Source organism: Oryzias melastigma, linkage group LG7 (assembly GCF_002922805.2).
Source record: "Oryzias melastigma strain HK-1 linkage group LG7, ASM292280v2, whole genome shotgun sequence".
Lineage (NCBI taxonomy): Eukaryota > Metazoa > Chordata > Actinopteri > Beloniformes > Adrianichthyidae > Oryzias > Oryzias melastigma.
In genome coordinates, this window is record NC_050518.1 from 2,380,488 (window position 1) to 2,397,905 (window position 17,418).

The window sequence follows — 17,418 nt, forward strand, 5'->3', positions numbered from 1 at the left end:
AAGGCTGAAATTAGTCTTTGTTGCTCCTGCTGGGATGTTGTCTGAGAAATCCTCCAGAATGGCTCTTTAACTGTTGAAGGTTGCACACCCCTGCATTAGTCCCGCCTCCACCACAAATCTTGTTTTTTATTATTTGACTTCAGCATTTGTTGCAACTTTCAGAGAAAACTTTAGTTTATGTTATATATTAACTAATTTACTGATAGAGGACATTCAAAATTAACAATAGAAAATTAGAAATTAGAAGACATGGAATGCATGTATGTTCAACAATATCTGCTAGAACTCCTAGCAGCTACATATCTGTTTCAGTTAGCCTGTTGCACTGCGAGCAAACAGGGGATAAATTGCCTTTGATGACGCACACAAGTGGCCATTTGTTTTAAAGCTGGCATGCTTGTTTGTGATGGTTGTGTTGTGTTGAGGAACAGCACTGAAATGGTTAATTTGAGCTGCAGCACATTTAATTAAACAAAAGTGTTAGAAACCGCCCCCAAAAATAAAAAAATAATATATATTTTTTAATATTATGAGTTCATGTTATCTATAAAAGAAAATATGAAACACAAATCAGATTTGATTTTGTAGATTTTTGTATGTAAACTGCTTGAGATTTTTTATTATTAAGTCAAGAAATCATGCAATAAAAATAGAAACTATTTGTTTAAAGGGAGGCACGGCTTTTTTGGCAACAGAAGAGGCTATAGCGAAGGTCAGTTACATTAAGTGCATTAGATCTTCATCTTCTGCAGCTTACGATCAATTACCTCTGCATTTACCTCCAGGCCCGTTTCTCTGCACTGCTGCAGAAAAACACATTAGCAGATAATGCATTGTATCATTGGCCATTACTCTAATCCTTGTAGTCATGAGTGCAACACTCTAACTTACTGTAGACCCGGCTTTATGTGGGCTGACTTGAAGTTATGCATAAGACTGGATGAAACACACCTACATAGAAAACATGTAGATGTGTTGATTCATTGTGGAATTAACATTTAAGGGAAGATTTATTTTGTTTGTTTGTGTGTAAGCAAAAAAATGTAATTACAAAAACCTAAATTAGACATGTGAGTGAATTAATTTCAATTTAGGTAGTGATTTTATGTGTATGTTCTTCAAAAATATAACATCTTGGTACATTTTATAAGGCTGTGGTTACTTTTGCCCCTCTGTGCGAAGTTTAATGGGAACTAATGGATTAATTTCACACATAAGCCATCTGTTTAGTGCATTTTTTTAAACGTAATAACAGAAAGTATACACATATTGAGAAAATTATCATTTAATAGAGGATTATTTTGAAAAACTTTTTGCATTTGTTAAAGACCCACCCCAGTGAAAATTTTGTTTTTGGTGTTTTCAACATGTTATAGTAGCGATTTTCATGATGGATGAAAAATGTAAATAAATTAAAGCTCACAGCTAAATTTCAGAATGCTATTTCTTTATTCAAGCTGTCAGTTGTGACACAGCAACTGAATTAGGTCGTCCAAAATCCCCTGCTCAGCTCCATTCTGATACATTACCTTGCAGACAAAAAGATACATAAACATCTTCTTTTTTCTCATCTTTCTCACTACATGTTTTTGCAAAATTGACATGTATTGAGTAAGCAAACTTACTCAGAATTTTTCCTAAATTTAGGCCACCTTCAGTAGTCATTCATAGTTCTTTAAATTTCCAGTATTTTAGCAAATTTTTAATTTTGCAAATAGCTTTTTGAATTTTCAACAAATCCCTTCAGCCTTAGAGTAAATTTCTTCAGCATTTTCAGCAGCCAAATTTAAGCAAAAAGCATTCACACTAGCATTAGTAATGCAACTTTTCTAGTGTTAGCTTGGTGTTGTGAGGGGCTGTGGAAGAGAGTTTAAACAAAGGGATGATGGGATATCAGTGGAGGCTTACTTCTGCGCCACCAGTCCTGCTGTGCTGGAGAGTTTCTGATAAACTCTTGCACAAACTTTGTCATAGAAAATGACACTTTTTAAAAAAATTAATTGTTATTTTCCCTTAAAATTACATAATCAAAATTAAAAAGAACACTTTTACAATAGATTAAAATATACTGCATTACAGTAATAATAGTTTTTCATTTATTAATTTTATGTAAGGTTTCCGTTTTTTCTTTCATGTTTCCTCTAAATCTGTCAATTTTTTTCATCATGACACATATTTAATTGCAGGAGGTACTCATTTCTTGACTGATCCTGTTTTACTGATATATAAAAACAAAACTTTTTTTTTTCTTGTGCATAAAGTGTAAGTCAAGCACTAAATGAGCAAAAAACAAAGGAAAGCACAGAGCAGATGTCAGCAACCACAGAGTGGGTTTACTGATGGGCTGCCTCCTAGAGGTGGAGGAGGAGGAGGCTGGGGCGGATATGACGTCACTGATAAGCACCTCTAACAGTCTGTCTTCCGCTAAGCAGGCAAGCTCAGAAGTGAACATCGCTCTCCAGATTTCCCCCCTCATGAAAAGTCCTTCCTAGTGGTCACAGAAAGTCCACGCAGCTCTACTCCGACAGGTAAACACCGTGGACTTGAATCGCTGAAAACGCAGCCAGCAGCTCTTTAAATGAGCGTGTTCACTCCCGAGCTGCTAAGGGCCTTGTTTACATCTCTGTCCCCGGACTAGAGTACGCGAGAGGCGGAGGCTTTGCAAGAGTGGGTGACAAATGGAGGCAGGTTCTTTACCAGGACAGGTTTTATTGGTAGGGATAAAAAAATATTTGTGTGTTTAAAATAAAAGAATAATTATATGTTTGGCTTAATAGCTACTCGTGTTTGACACACCAGCTATCTTGTTAGCTTGAAAGCTAATCCGGCTAGCGAGGCTCTAGCTTCAGTCATTTTATGTGGAGGAAACAGTCTCCGTTTAGGCTTTCAAAGTGTTTTCGCACTCCTTTAATCCCGTTCTTAGACTTCTTTCAAAACATGTTATCTAACCTGAGTTGATTGTGTTACATTAGCCTAGCAAGATGTGTGTCACCCAGTTAGTTGCCTATTTTTAACCTGGCTTCGGCGGAATGCAAGTGTTCCGCTGTCTGTCTGTCGGCCGAACCAAGTTTAATATTTGCAAATGTATCCCTCCGCTGGGATCTTTTGTCTTTGTTATCAGATTGGTAGGTTTGATGGAAAATATTAAATTAAACTGCGTTGAGTACAATTCATTTGCAATGTATCCTAATCCTCTTATAAAATCATTAAATAAAAGCTTTCTGTTTTATGAAATATAGTTCTGCAGGTAGAACACAACAGTCCAACTTATTATTATTATTACATTTATTTCCTATTAACTTCCCAATTTTACAGCTAAAAACTTTTTTGTAAAATCAGCAATAGCTGGTAGTATATCATTGTGTGGTTTGGGTTGATAAACTGATGATTGAAGCTGAATGTCAAACCTTTAGAGACCAAGATTAGTTTATTTATATATTGCGAATCTTAAGGTCAAACAAGGACAGAAAAATGGTCTTGAAACATCTGAGTGGTGACGTCAATTTTTAAATGCAAAAAAAAAAGAAAAAAAAATCTTGAGTAATCCATGAGCTTTTTATTGCTGAAAAAACACCCCAAAACCAGCTGTGTGATTCAGTCTGTTGACTTGTAATATATATATTTTTGTTTGATTCTCGTCAGCTAAAGTCACGTCACTTTGAGGCTCCATATGGTTCTTGTTTGTAAACAGCTTTTTTTAATTTAGCATTTTAGCATCCAAACCACAATTGCACAATGTTTGATTTCAATGTAGTTTTCCACAGTTATTTTAATTGATGGCCTGTGTTCATGTTACATCAAAAAGTCATTGTAAACCAATTTTTGTAGTTGATGGGACAATGTTAGTTAAAGACCCACTCCTCTCATCTTTTAATCTATTATAAAAGTGTCCCCAGTCGTCTTTAAATTCTGATTTAGCCAAAATAAAGATATTCCTGTGCTGTATTCTAGGACATAGTTTCAGTAGTAGTTCATCAGAAACTTACTGTTGAGTTAGCCCTCCCTGACTTCCCGTCATCCCTTTGTTTTTACTGTCTCCGGCTAGCTTAATGCTTCTAACATTAAACAAAGATGGCGAGCAATATCAAACCTATCCAGTCACACAGTTTTAAGTGAAATACTTGTCTGCTCCCGATCCACAATGATATGAATAAATAATATTCCTAATTTTATTTACATATGTCATTTATTGTAAGAAAAATGCCACAAGAGCAGGTTAAAAATACCAAAAAGATGATTTTCATCGGAGTGGGTCTTTCACTTTGCATAGCAACACGCTTTAGCGCTGAAGGAGACATTACATTGGAATTTTAGCAGCAATCAGTTGGAAATAGGAAGTCGAGGAAAAAGGAAGTACAATAAATGAAAGTGGAAAGTATTTTTATTGTCTGAACTTCTAGTTTTAAGATTCAAACAAGAAATTCCCGTCACATTCTAAATAGAAATTCTTTTTTTTTTCCAAAAGTACAATGAAAAATAAATATTTAAAATACTTTATTTTATGTACTTGTTTAAATCAAGCTAGGTCATGTATTTTTATTACTTATACCATTTTGTTTTTTATTGATGATATATTCAGATTAATTTTTGCACATAAAACATCCGAGGAACAAACTGTTGTGTTAAAATGAGCAGCACAAGTAGAGCTTACGTCACAGCAGGAAGATCCCTTTTCCACAGATCCAAAAAGAGAACAGTTTATGTAATTTCTCTCTGCAAAGATTTGCTCTCCATCAGGGTTCTCAAACTGAATTTACCTTGGGGGAACTGAAGGCCGAGTCTGGCTGAGGCTGGGCTGTATGGGGTTCCATTTGTGCCATAAATATGTTGACTATATCTTTGGTACATTGTCTTTGTCTACTGAACAAGTTTATTGAACATTTGTTCATGTTTATGTACTTCTACTAAGCAATATCTTCTGTGAAATGGCTGGAGCTAATGATGCTAGCAACTGTTGCTAAGGACTTTTTTGACGACCAGATCCAACGACAATAGCAAATGCAAAGTTTTAAGAATAAAGCTGAAACATCACAAAGCAAATACAAATCTATCATCTCAGAAGCATGGACATGCAGAAGATATTGCTTAGTAAACATTGAACTTGTATTAAGGTGGTGGCCGCAAAATATCCACAGGCCGCCAGTTTGAGATCCCTGCTCTTCATCATTGTGAAGATGCTTTATACTTTAAAAACTGTTACAGTCTAACAAATGTTGCGTTATCATGTTACTAATTATAGTAACTTCTGTGCATTATTAGTCACAGTGTAGTGAATAAATGATTTATAACTTTTCTCTGTAGTTCAAAAGTCAATAGGGATCTTTCCTATTTGCTAGGCTAGAGCAGGACTGAGCAAATTACTATTTAACCTGGCCCTCCAAATGGGAATAAATAATAAATGTGATATTTTTCTATAGATCAGGGGTGTCAAACTCAATCACAGGGGGCCAACATCCAAAACACACTTTAGTTTGTGGACAGAACAGGATAAACATTTATCGAACATACTAAAACAACATTTTTAAAACTTTAAAAAACATAACTTTTTAACATTACTGAATAAAACGGGCATGAATATTATTCTAGAATAAATTAACTTAAACCTTAACCCTCTTGGTCTCTTATGGGGCTCAGATGACTCCACACCTAGTTATATTGGTATGTGATCCCTCCTATGACAAAGGTGAACAAAAGTGGAAAGGATTTTTTGTCTACTACGGACACCAGTCAAGATAAAAAATCCTTATTAAAATAAAAAATGTATCCTGTGGTCTTTTGGGGTCCAGATGACCCCACTTTTAATGTAAACATGCCTAGGATAGCACAAGGGTTAAAAACCTTTCAATATGTTACTCTTCTTGACTTTGACACGTGTGGTTTATACGGTTTTCCCTGAAGAGCATCAAACCGTTTGTGCACCTATGAAGTGGATTACCAAAACACCCCACACATCTGGTCCTGGTCCGGTCCTCCTGTCTAAATTTAGAACCCTTTTGGGCCCACAAGTCAAAAAGTTTGCCCACACCTGGGCCTAAGTGAATTGTGTTTCTGCTTCTCATTGTAGTATTTATTTCTTTTTTCAGATTAATAGTTTTAGAATTTTCACAGGCTCAAGAAATTGTAAAATAATAAGTTGATGGAAAAACATGTTTAGAAAACATTTATTGTTAACAATACGAGTAACACATTAGTTTCATAATAAGGTGAAATACAATATTTTTGTGCTGTTTTCTGATTAAGCTAATAAAAATAGTCTTGAGGTAAATATGATCACAGTTTGATAAATTGTTGATTGCAAACCGCGTTAAACCGTGTTTTCAAAACAAATGTTTTTTATGTGTGTGTGTGGAAATGTTTGTCCCAATTAACTGAGGATTTTTTTCTCTTTTCCTCCTTTTTTCTGTCTTTCCAGTCTCCCTCTCTTTTTTTTTACAGACGGAGCAGTAATCTGCGGTGCAAATGAGTGACGGAGAGTGTGACTTTTTCTGCTTCTTCCGCTGCTGCTGAGCGCGCTCCTTATGCGCCTCAGGCAGACAGGAAGGCAGGGTGTCTCCTAACAGTGGCACCAGGTGGAAAAGTTGCTGGAAGAAAGCAGGAGGGGGGAGGGCGGAGCTTCACAACCATTTCAGCTACATCTGAAGTAGGTGGATCTGGCAGGTAGGCAGGTGGTCTACCTGTCTGGGTGGTTGATTTGATCGACTGGATGTCTGTGGACATGAACAGCCAAGCTTCAGACAGCAACGAGGACATTGGGGTGAACTCTGAAGAGGAGGAGGATGAGGATGACGGAGTAGATGAAGCTGACATTGAAGATTATTATATAGGCGTGGCCAGTGATGTGGAGCAACAGAGCGCCGATTCCTTCGACCCGGAGGAGTATCAGTTTACCTGTCTGACATATAAAGAGAGTCAGAGGGTGCTGATGGAGGAAGTAAACAATGTCGCTGCTGCACTAAAGGTGAGTGAAGCATCGTTTTTAAGGATGTAAATATTCTTCATGAATAAAAAACGATTCGAACTCATCAACATGTTCATATTAAAAAACATTAAAGAATCAGTTTGTCACAGCCTGTGCCTACATTTAGAAATGCAGAGCAGATGACATTTCTCCATGTTGGATGGTTGGGAGTTTGCGTGCCCGTTAGTGTGTCTTCGCCTGTGAGTGTGTCCATGCGCTGTGATAGTTTGTGTGCGCATGCCTGTGGGTGTGTGTGTGCGCCTGTTTGTCCGTGCCTGTGAGTGTGCGCACCTCTGTGTGCGTAGCGGAGGAGCTGCGTGCTCTTCAGCTGCGCTTCCCTTCTAGGAAGTTTCCGCAGCTCCTTCTGAATGAAAAGTTTCACAAAAGTCAGTCCTTCCAGGTTTTCGTGATGCTGCGATCGCAAATATTAACGCAAATTCAAGCAAACCCGAGATTTGTTGCTCACTCTGCAATATTACATTTTCATTCAAGTTCGACCAATCTACCTTGACAACAGTCGTTGACGCCGCAGCTTCATTACCGTTTCCCTTCTGACTTCTTCCCAGGAGCTCTTTTTTTTTTTTATGAACTCTCTTTAGTTCTGTCTTTTTTATCTGCAAGCTGCGCTTGAATGGTCATTTGGGCTGAGTGCGAGTGCGTGCAGCGGCTGGGTGGGGGGTTGCGCTGAGTGGGCGTGGGTGCGGAGCAGTTCGCCACGCATGGAGCACAACGTGAACAGAGCATGAAAGGATTTGAGATCATTTCAGTATTAATGTATAATTGTTTATTTGTATTGAATCCTTTCTGTTAGTAGGAAAACAGTTTGATGAAAGGAGCAAAAAGAAAACATACTTGGCCTTAAAATACCTTTAATTCATTGGGTCGAGGAAAAGAAAAGATTTAAAAAAAAATTGAAATTGTGACTTTAAAATTGTGAATAGAATCTTGGCTTGACTGATTCGTTGTTTTTATCTAAGAATTCATTTCCCTGCAATATTATATTTTTCAGTCTGTGAAATTGTGGTTTTGCATATTGTTTGACATAAAATCAATTATTTTGTTAGGAATGCACAGTTATATTAGCAGAAACTTTCACTGAAGGATTAGTATTGAAATTGGCAGATCTAAAGCGAGTCTCGTTTGTATAGTTCTGCTTTGGTTCAATATCCACAATAAAAGAAATTCAGCAAAATGTTTGCTGAATTTCTGTTTCTCTTGCTTTCAACTTTCAGTTTTCTATTTACAGTTTCAGTACAGATTTGTCATTATCTGAGCTGGCCCTCATTTTACCTGAGGGTGGGACTTTAAGCCCATTGGCTGCAGAGGTTTAGGTGAATCTTGTGTCATTCCTCCTCTCAAGTACCAAACTTTAGGAAGGTATTATCACTACTGTACGCCACATCAGAGGAGGGACGACAGGCGGCGCCAACAACAGATATGACATCACTGCGACCTCTGTCAAGCCATGTCAATCATGTCCTGGTGGCCAACTGGCTCAAAGCCCCACCCCCATGTAAAAGTAGGCTCAACTAGAAAAAAAAATAGTCCAAACTGAATTTGTAAATTGTCTAAAAGGTAAGAGGGAGAGATGGAAAAACAAACATTCACAGGAGTTGCTCCAGTAAAAGAAAATTGTAACAGTTTTAGGTTCATAGGTTGTTTTTTTTTTTAAAGTTTTTAGTATTTCTTCAAAAAAATTCTGAATTATATATATTTCTTTCAAGTTTTAACGTGTTTTCAAATACACTTGTTTTCCCCACATTTACATGTTGGGGTTTTCACTCACTCATATGTCAAATCAGGATTAGCCATAAAGAAAATCAACACATTTACTATTTGCAAAAAGCAGCATTGATGTGTTGAGTATTACTACTAAACAATACTGGGAATAGTTTAAGAGAGTGATTGCCATTGATATTTGCTGACAAATGTTTGCAGGAGGGTTGTGTGTGTATTTCTTTAGTTTTATTATTAATATTTTTTAAGTAGAATGTTTCAGCCCTGCTTCCTCTTCTTGCAGGTTGTACCGTCGGTAGCCAAACTGATCCTGGTTCATTTTCACTGGCAGGTTTCACAAATCATGGACAGGTTTGTCTTATTTGGCTCATTCTTTTTCTGGATCTTAGTTCTGTGTTCTCTTCTTTTTACTTTAATCTTTTTAATCTAAAATAATTCTGGTATTTCTGTTTATTTTTCATGTTTTCTTAATTCTGAGAAATTACAAGTTGTGAAATTCTCAATAAATTCTTTACCTTTGATGATCAATCATTTAATATTTTTAATCGGTACAATAAAACAGTTCAAACAAAGTAGTTAAAACTGTGAAGAAATGAATGCTGTTTAAGAGAATAGTTTTAATGTCATTTTATAGCCTACAATTTGCGCAGTCCACATATGTAATTTTGGTCTTTCATGATATATGCGTGATATGTCGATGTTTGTTAGTGCGTAGTTTATATGAAAATATTATTACATTTTACACAGTTGTGCGTGATTCTTGCGAGATGCTTTTCACGATCATTCCACATATGTCCACGTAAGTCTAACGGACTTTTCACGCATGTACCACCAAAGTATAACTTGGATATTGTGCGTACAGCACATATATCACACTACAGTTACATAAACCCTCGTTTCCACTGAGCAGTTCAGTACGCGAAGAGTAGTTTGGTAGGGTCCAGTTAATTCTAGCGAGTGTTTCACTCAGTTAAGCCTCGCTGCCACTAAGCGGTTTGTTTTCACAGATCATTCGTGGTGTAGACTGTTAGCGTGTCAGCGTGTCATTGTGTCATTGTAGAGCAGAGGCCAAAATCCACAACACACCTTATGTCGCGGGCCGAACAGGATAAACATTTATTGAACACACTGAAACTAACCTTAACTTTTTAACATAATTATGATCTAGATAAATGGCAATACCTACAATAATTCTAGTGTGAATGCTGTAAGCTGAATTTGGCCACTGAAAATGCTGAAATTGCTGAATCTAGAAGCTGTAAACGCTGAAGATGATAGCCAGCTAAAATATTAGCTAAACGCCAAATTAGCCACAAAAGCCAAAAAGCAAACAAAAAACTAGCTTAGCCAAAACAGTAGCTGGAAAAAATAGCTAAACTTCAAAATAACCTAAAAAAAAAGCCTAACCTAGCCAAGACAGCTAGCATTTAAATATTAGCCTAACTCCAAAACAGCCTAAAGAAACTTAAAGAAAAGCCTAAATTAGCTAAAACAGCTAGCTGAAGTATTAGATAAACTCCAAAATAGCCTTAAAATATTAGTAAATGCCAAAATAGTTCAAAAAGCTTCAGAATGCCAATTTTTAAAACTTTAAAACCGTAACTTTTTTAACATAATTATGAATAATAAAAATGCAGGAATATTATTCTAGAGTAAATCAGGTTAAACATTAAATAACTTTCTATATTTGACTCTCCATAAAAATATATTTTGTCAAGTTTATACAAGTTAGAAATAAGCGCAAGATAACATTGGGCCAATAATAGCAATAAAATAAAATGATCTGGAAGGCCGAATAGAACTACCCGGAGGGCCGGATTTGGCCCCCGGGTCATGTGTTGAAGTGCGACGACTTGAAAAGCAACATCAATGGAGGTTATCAAGCAGTTGTTTTTGTTTTCTTGCTTCAGTTCTGGTACATTGTGTATAACGGTAATTTCATGTTGTTTAAAAGAAGATTGCTGGCGGCTAAAATACCTCTGTAAAGAGGAAAACAGAATCGCTAGCTTAGTGCTATATAGGTGCTTTCTGATGTCGTCATCATTTTCTGCCAATCAACGGGTGGCTGCAGCAGCTCCACCAGGCTGTTCAGGTCCCTGGCCCTCATCCCTACAACGGATGAGGGCCCTTAAGAGATATGGGTTGGAACTGTTTAATGGATCCATTGTCAAAATACCGGACCGAACTGAAACGGACTGCTCAGTGGAAACGAGGCTTAATTGACCTAGAAATCACAAATGAATTGCTTATGAACAGCCCAATAATCGCACACAGTTCACGACTCGCATATTGTTTAACAGGCATATAAACGGGCCAATCTTTCACCACTCCAGCAGTCTATACTGAGTAAGGGTCTCCTGTCAGCCTCGTTCGCTCCCACATTTCCAAGTCAGCCTAGCAGCTGACATAGAACTGGTGCGAATCAGGAGAATCCAACTCTTTTAATTTAAAAAAAGCACTGCAAGGACCCGCGGCAGGAGCTGTCCATGGTGCTGACACAGTGTGATTTCTGCCCAGGGCTCTGAATGTTAAAGTAAATAAATTCAATGAAGCTCAAGTTTACCTGTTCTCTGGGTAGTTTATTCATACTTCTGTGATTTTAACGTGATACATTTGTGAGAATTTCACATTAAAGACCACAACTTTTCTCACGTATGACCAATTTTCCTCCATGCAATATGCACAAATCATACGCATCGGCAGTGTGACACAAACTTTAAATCAGCTTCTTTTTTTCCTCTTTGTGTTAAGTTGACCTCATGTTTTTCCTTATTCCCTACAGATGCAAGTCCAACTCCTCTCTTCTCATGTCTGATGCTCTGGTCCAGCCCAGCAGCACCAGCAGATTAGTCACTGTGAGTCACTTTTACCTCTAAGCACCATCAGTGTTAAATGCAGCAGATGTTGCTTTAATGCAGCAGCAGCTGCTGTTTACTTTATCTTCCCTGTACCAAAGATCAGATCCATCTTTGTGTTAAATATCTTCAAATTTGTTGACTTGCTGATTCTAAAAACAAATTTTACAAATGTATCTTCAATATTAACTGTGGCATTGTTAATTTGAACTGTGGTAACTCACTTTTGTGTTTGAAAACTCTACAGTTTTGTTGTGCTTCATGCTTGCGCGGCCGTCTTTCATGGTTGCTGCATTTGCTTTTTTCAGGCCCCCCAGTCCCTCCAGTGTGGTGTGTGTCTACAGGTTGTCAGGAGGGACTACTTGCTGACACTGCCCTGTCAGCATTATTTCTGCACAGCATGCTGGGAGCAGCACTGCACTGTATTAGTCAAAGATGGCACAGGAGTAGGTGAGTATTCCTTGGGCTGCATTTTATGTTAGTTTCTCTTCAGTCATCAAAGCTGGTTTTAGTGAGTGAGTTTTTTTTCTTTTGTTTTGAATCAATACATTCCCGTGCTTGTCCAGTTTTTGTTTCACTGGAGAGTAAGTCTTCCACTGGGAATATTGACATTTTGATTATTTGTTCAAATCAGGGGTGTCGAACTCTTTTGCTCAAGCGGTCAAAATCCAAAACACATCTTAGGTTGCGGGCTGAACATGATAAACTTTTATTGAACAAACAAAAACTAAGTTTGTAAAACTTTAAAACCCTAACTTTTTAACATATTTATGAACTAAATACAAATAGTAATAGTACAGTAATGCTAGTGTGAATGCTGTAAGCTGAATATGGCCGCTGAAAATGCTAGTGCTGATAGCTGAAGCTAATAGCCAGCTAAAATATTAGCTAACAGCTAGCTACAGCTAGCATGTTACTGTAATATTAGTTAAACACCAAAACAGCACAAAAAAATGGAAAAAAGCCTTAATTAGCCAAAACAGCTACTATGTAGTTGAAATAAATAGCTAAGCTTCAAAATAGCCTAAAAAGAAAAAAAGCCTAAATTAGCTAAAACAGCTAGCATGTAAATATTAGCCTAACTCTAAAACAGCTGAATTTAAAAAAAAGTCTGAATTAGCTAAAACAGCTAGTAGGTAGCTGAAATATCAGCTAAACTCAAAATAGCCTAAAAAAATCTTAATAAATGCCCAAATAGTCCAAAAAGCAACCATTTTTAAAACCTTAAAACTGTAATAAATCAACTTAAATCTTAAATAACTTTCAATATTTTACTCTCTATAAAAATATATTTTGTCAAAATTATGCAAGTAAAAAATAATTGCAAGATAACATTGGGGCGTTAATAACAATAAAATAAAATGATCTAGAAGGCTGGATAGAATTACCCAAAGGGCCGGATCCGGCCCCCGGGCCTTGACTTTGACATGTGTTTTTAAATTAAAGGAAAAGGGGATAACGGAGGATTTATTTTAGTTTTCATATCTCCATTCCAGCTTTAACTCATTATAAGCAGCGAGTTAGCAGATGGATGTGTATGTGCAGTGAGACTGTGTCATGAGCATGTGTAGCGTGACCCTGATAAGGTCAGTCCACACAGCTCCAGTCTGATAAGAGGCTCTATCTGCTGCTCTGTTTATAGTTTTGTGGTGACTGCTGACCCAGATCCACGTTTTGAGTCGGTTGTAATTCTACTCTAAACACACAATCCCTAACAGAATTGTGTGGGTCATTGATGAACTGTGGGGCTAGAGTTGGCTTATGCCTTTAACAGACATTTTGTGTGTGTTCAGGTATCTCGTGTATGGCTCAGGACTGTCCCCTCCGGATGCCAGAGGACTTTGTTCTGCCTCTGCTGCCGGGAGAGGAGCTGAAGGACAAATACAGACGCTACCTCTTTAGAGACTACATTGAGGTATCTGACTGCCACGTCAGACTCATTCAGTTCAGGAGATACGTTTGTTTGTTATTTGGACAGAATATAGTATCATCAGATTTGTGCGTGCTTAATTCTTGATTTGCAACTCATATAATACATTTTTTGCAGAGCTTCACATGAAAAAAAATGACATGAGTCAAAATATAAAAATTACAGTTTGTACACACACGACTTAAAATTTCAGCAGTTTGAAACTAACTACACACACACAAATCTATTAAAATTATGCACCAATCACCTGATTCATTAGATCAGTGGTTGGGAACCTTTAGCAGTAAAAGAGCCATTTGGGCTCGTTTTCTACTGATCAAAACCTAGAAACAGCCGGAAAGTTTTACTTTAGCCTTTAAGAAATTTAGATTTGCATTCATGACCTTCTTTTTTTTAATAATAAATATAAATTATGTCTAATTTTTGGCACGAACAAAATCAAAAAAAAAATTGAGGCATTTAAATGCTGGTAGAATGGTGGGACATCAGAATGTTCTTAGCTGCTTTGAACTTTTGATGAAACCTCTGATGACCCAGCATTTTAGCAGCATTTAAATGCATCATTTACACAGGAATCTCACGTCAAGTTTCTGTGTAAATGTGGTCGTGTGTGTTTGTGTAACAGGTAATTCTAGTGTCATTTTTAAAGGCTTGTATGTGTAGTTGGTTTTAAGCTGTTGTCATTCTAAGTTGTGTGTGTAAACTGTAATTTGTTTTTTTATACATGTGAATGCACAATTGCAAGTACAAAAATAATGAAAAACAAATCAAGAATTACGCACACACAAATCGGATGTTGCTATTGTCTCTCCATAAAAATATGGCTTTTTTTTTTTATTAATCAAGACTGAATTATTTGACCATTATATGTTGAATATGTAGAATCAGCAATTTCTGTATTTCCAAGTTGTAGTTTCTGTTTATTGAGGATTTCATATTTGTCTGCAGAGTCACTTCCGGTTGCAGTTGTGTCCAGGAGCAGACTGCCCCATCGTCATCAAGGTTCAGGAGCCTCGAGCGCGCAGAGTTCAGTGTAGCCGCTGTGGTGAAGTCTTCTGGTAGGAAATGCTCACGGATCCAGCAAAAATCACCTGTTAAACAGTCAAGAGCACGCACCATTTGAACATTTTGTAGCTGTGAAGCTTTCCAAAAATCATAATCCTAAAGAAATTCTTTGAGATGTTGCAACTTCACATATCTGCTGGAAAAAGCCACACAATCTTTTGGTTTTCTTTTGTTAAATGTTGCAAAATATTCATTTCGATGGCCACCTAGCTGTCAATTCTTATGATCCTCGGTCTGTGGATCTGTGTGCATTTGTTGAAGTTCTAACTACTTCAAGAGTTCCTGGTTCAAATCCCGGAGGATATGTTTTCCCCTTCTTCTCTGAGGAGGAACGTAACGACAAGAAAACAAATATGGGAGCTCGTCCGGGATTTGTACCTAAGACCTTCCACAGGAACTAAAAGTTAAACAAATGCACACAGACAGACACACATCACACACAACATCCAGATTTTCATTTCGATGGTTGGCTAGCTGTCAATTGTTATGATCATTTTTCTGGCCTGGACTTTGTATGTGTGTATGCATTTGTTTAAGTTTTTGGGTCTAGGTTCAAATCCCGGACAAGCCCCCAAATATGATTTCTCCCTCCTCTCTGAGGGGAGCTGCTACAATGAGAAAACATATTCGGGGGCTCGTCCAGGATTTGAACCCAGGACCTCTTGCAGGAGCTAAAGCTTTAACAAATGCACACAGACAGACACACATCACACAACATCCATATTTTCATTTCGATGGTTAGCTAGCTGTCACTTGTTATGATCATCTGGCCTGCATGTTGTGTGTGTGTATTTAAGTTTCAGCTCCTACGTTCAAATCCCGGACAAGCCCCCAGATATGTTTTCTTTCTGCTCTCTGAGGAGGGACGTTACGACGAGAAAACAAATTTGGGGGCTCGTCCGGGATTTGAACCCAAACCTTTCACAGGAGCCAAAACCTTAAACAAATGCACACAGACATACATCACATAACATCCAGGCCAGACCACGGGTCGTAACACAATTTACAGGGAGGATTTTTGTTGCTGTTTTTTGTGAATTTAACAACTTTTGTTTGTTTGTGTGTTTTGTCTCTCTTAGTTTTAAATGCCGTCAGATGTACCACGCACCCACAGACTGTGCAACCATTCGGAAATGGCTGACCAAATGTGCAGACGACTCCGAGACTGCAAACTACATTAGTGCACACACTAAAGATGTACGGCACACAAACACACATTAAAAGACATAAATCTGTTCATTTCTAACTTTTTTCAAATCTTTGCAACTATATAAATGTAAACATTTTTGAACAAATTTGAACATTGTAGTTTTAAGCAGTTAAGCTGTTTATTTCTCGTTTAGTGTCCGAAGTGCAATATCTGCATTGAGAAGAACGGAGGGTGTAATCACATGGTGAGTGAGAGCTGTGAGCCATCCTTTCTTAGAAAGCACGATCACTTATTCATATTACAGGAAATGTCTTTCTAAACTTGAGCTGCTGAAAACTGAAAGATCTTAGAGCAGATCTCAGGTTACCTAACTTGATGTTCATGTGAGTTTGCTTTTTTTTTCCAGCAATGTTCCAAGTGCAAACACGGTAAGTCCTTGTTTCACATCCCCTTGGAGCCATAGTGTGTCCCTCAATAGAAAGTCACTACTCTTCATAGCAATAGAGTGCTCTTCCAGGAAATTCTATGCATGCCTTTTTTATCCGTCATATTCCTGTTTGCAGCAACTGAAGAAACTATTTTGTAAAGATGACCTAAATTTTAAAGTGTTCAAGCTTCCATTTAAGAAGTGAATCTGTGGACTCTAGGAGTAGTCGTCTTACCTTACTTAAGACTGATGGAGATCCTTAAATAAATAAAGAAATCTAAAGATTTGTTTTCCTTTGACTTATCAAACTATATTTTCATCTATAACAAACTGAAATTGTTGACATGCATAGAAATTCCTGATTGACTGTTGATGGTTTATGAGAAAATGAGGCCAAATTCTCTGACTTTTTGTGCCATTAAAAGTTTATTACCTGTACTAGTAAACATGCAGAATCAATTAAAGCATGTGTCAAAGTTACAGTTTTAAAGTTTAAAAAATGTAGTTTTAGAGTGTTCAACAAATGTTTATCCTGTTCACCCTGCGACCTAAGGTGTGTTTTGGATTCTGGCCCCTTGTGCGATTGAGTTTGACACCCCTGAATTAAAGCTTTTCTTTGTTCTGAAAGACTTCTGCTGGATGTGCCTTGGAGACTGGAAGAGCCACGGCAGTGAATACTACGAATGCAGCCGCTACAAAGAAAACCCGGATATAGTTAACCAGAGCCAGCAGGCTCAGGCTAGAGAGGCCCTGAAGAAATACCTCTTCTACTTCGAGAGGGTGAGTTTATTATGCTTTGGTTTTTAGAAAAATAGTCTGTTGAAACTCAGTGAGATCTTGAATGTACATTCTTAAATACCCACTCCAATCATCTGTTTCGGTATTTTAAAACCCCTAACCTAACATTGCCAGCGCTACAAAAAGGATGAGCTATTCTGGAACTATCCAGGAGGCTTTAGCTGTGTTCAGATTTGAATACCATCAATATTCCTCTACATTTGACCTCGGTATACGGTATTACGGTGACTAATTAAGATCTTCATAAGTACCACTTAAGTGGCATTACCAAACCTCTGAGTTTTCCTCCACTGTATTACAACAGAGTTCCATACGCAATTATTAAAACAAAAACAACATGAAATGGTTGGATTAACCTTTTTTTTAAATTAATGGAACAAGTGTATTGGAAAAGTAAATAAAATCAATTTAATAAAGCATTTAAAGTAATTAAATTATCAATAATAATTAATAGATATTTTTAAAATAATTTCTTTAATAGGTTATTTTTTTTTTTTT

At 37.2% G+C, this 17,418-nt stretch overlaps 1 protein-coding gene across 1 annotated transcript in view; it reads left to right on the forward strand.

Moving 5' to 3' along the window:
* Window positions 1-2,380: 2,380 nt before the first annotated feature.
* Window positions 2,381-17,418, forward strand: part of arih2 (ariadne homolog 2 (Drosophila)) — a gene marked incomplete in the record, with an annotated part of 26,162 nt that continues 11,124 nt past the window's right edge. Inside the window, 11 exon segments of the mRNA XM_024293369.2 lie at window positions 2,381-2,528; window positions 6,413-6,958; window positions 8,979-9,046; window positions 11,478-11,550; window positions 11,859-12,000; window positions 13,344-13,465; window positions 14,429-14,538; window positions 15,625-15,742; window positions 15,889-15,939; window positions 16,102-16,123; window positions 16,751-16,895. Coding sequence (XP_024149137.1) covers window positions 6,704-6,958; window positions 8,979-9,046; window positions 11,478-11,550; window positions 11,859-12,000; window positions 13,344-13,465; window positions 14,429-14,538; window positions 15,625-15,742; window positions 15,889-15,939; window positions 16,102-16,123; window positions 16,751-16,895 — 1,106 coding nt within the window.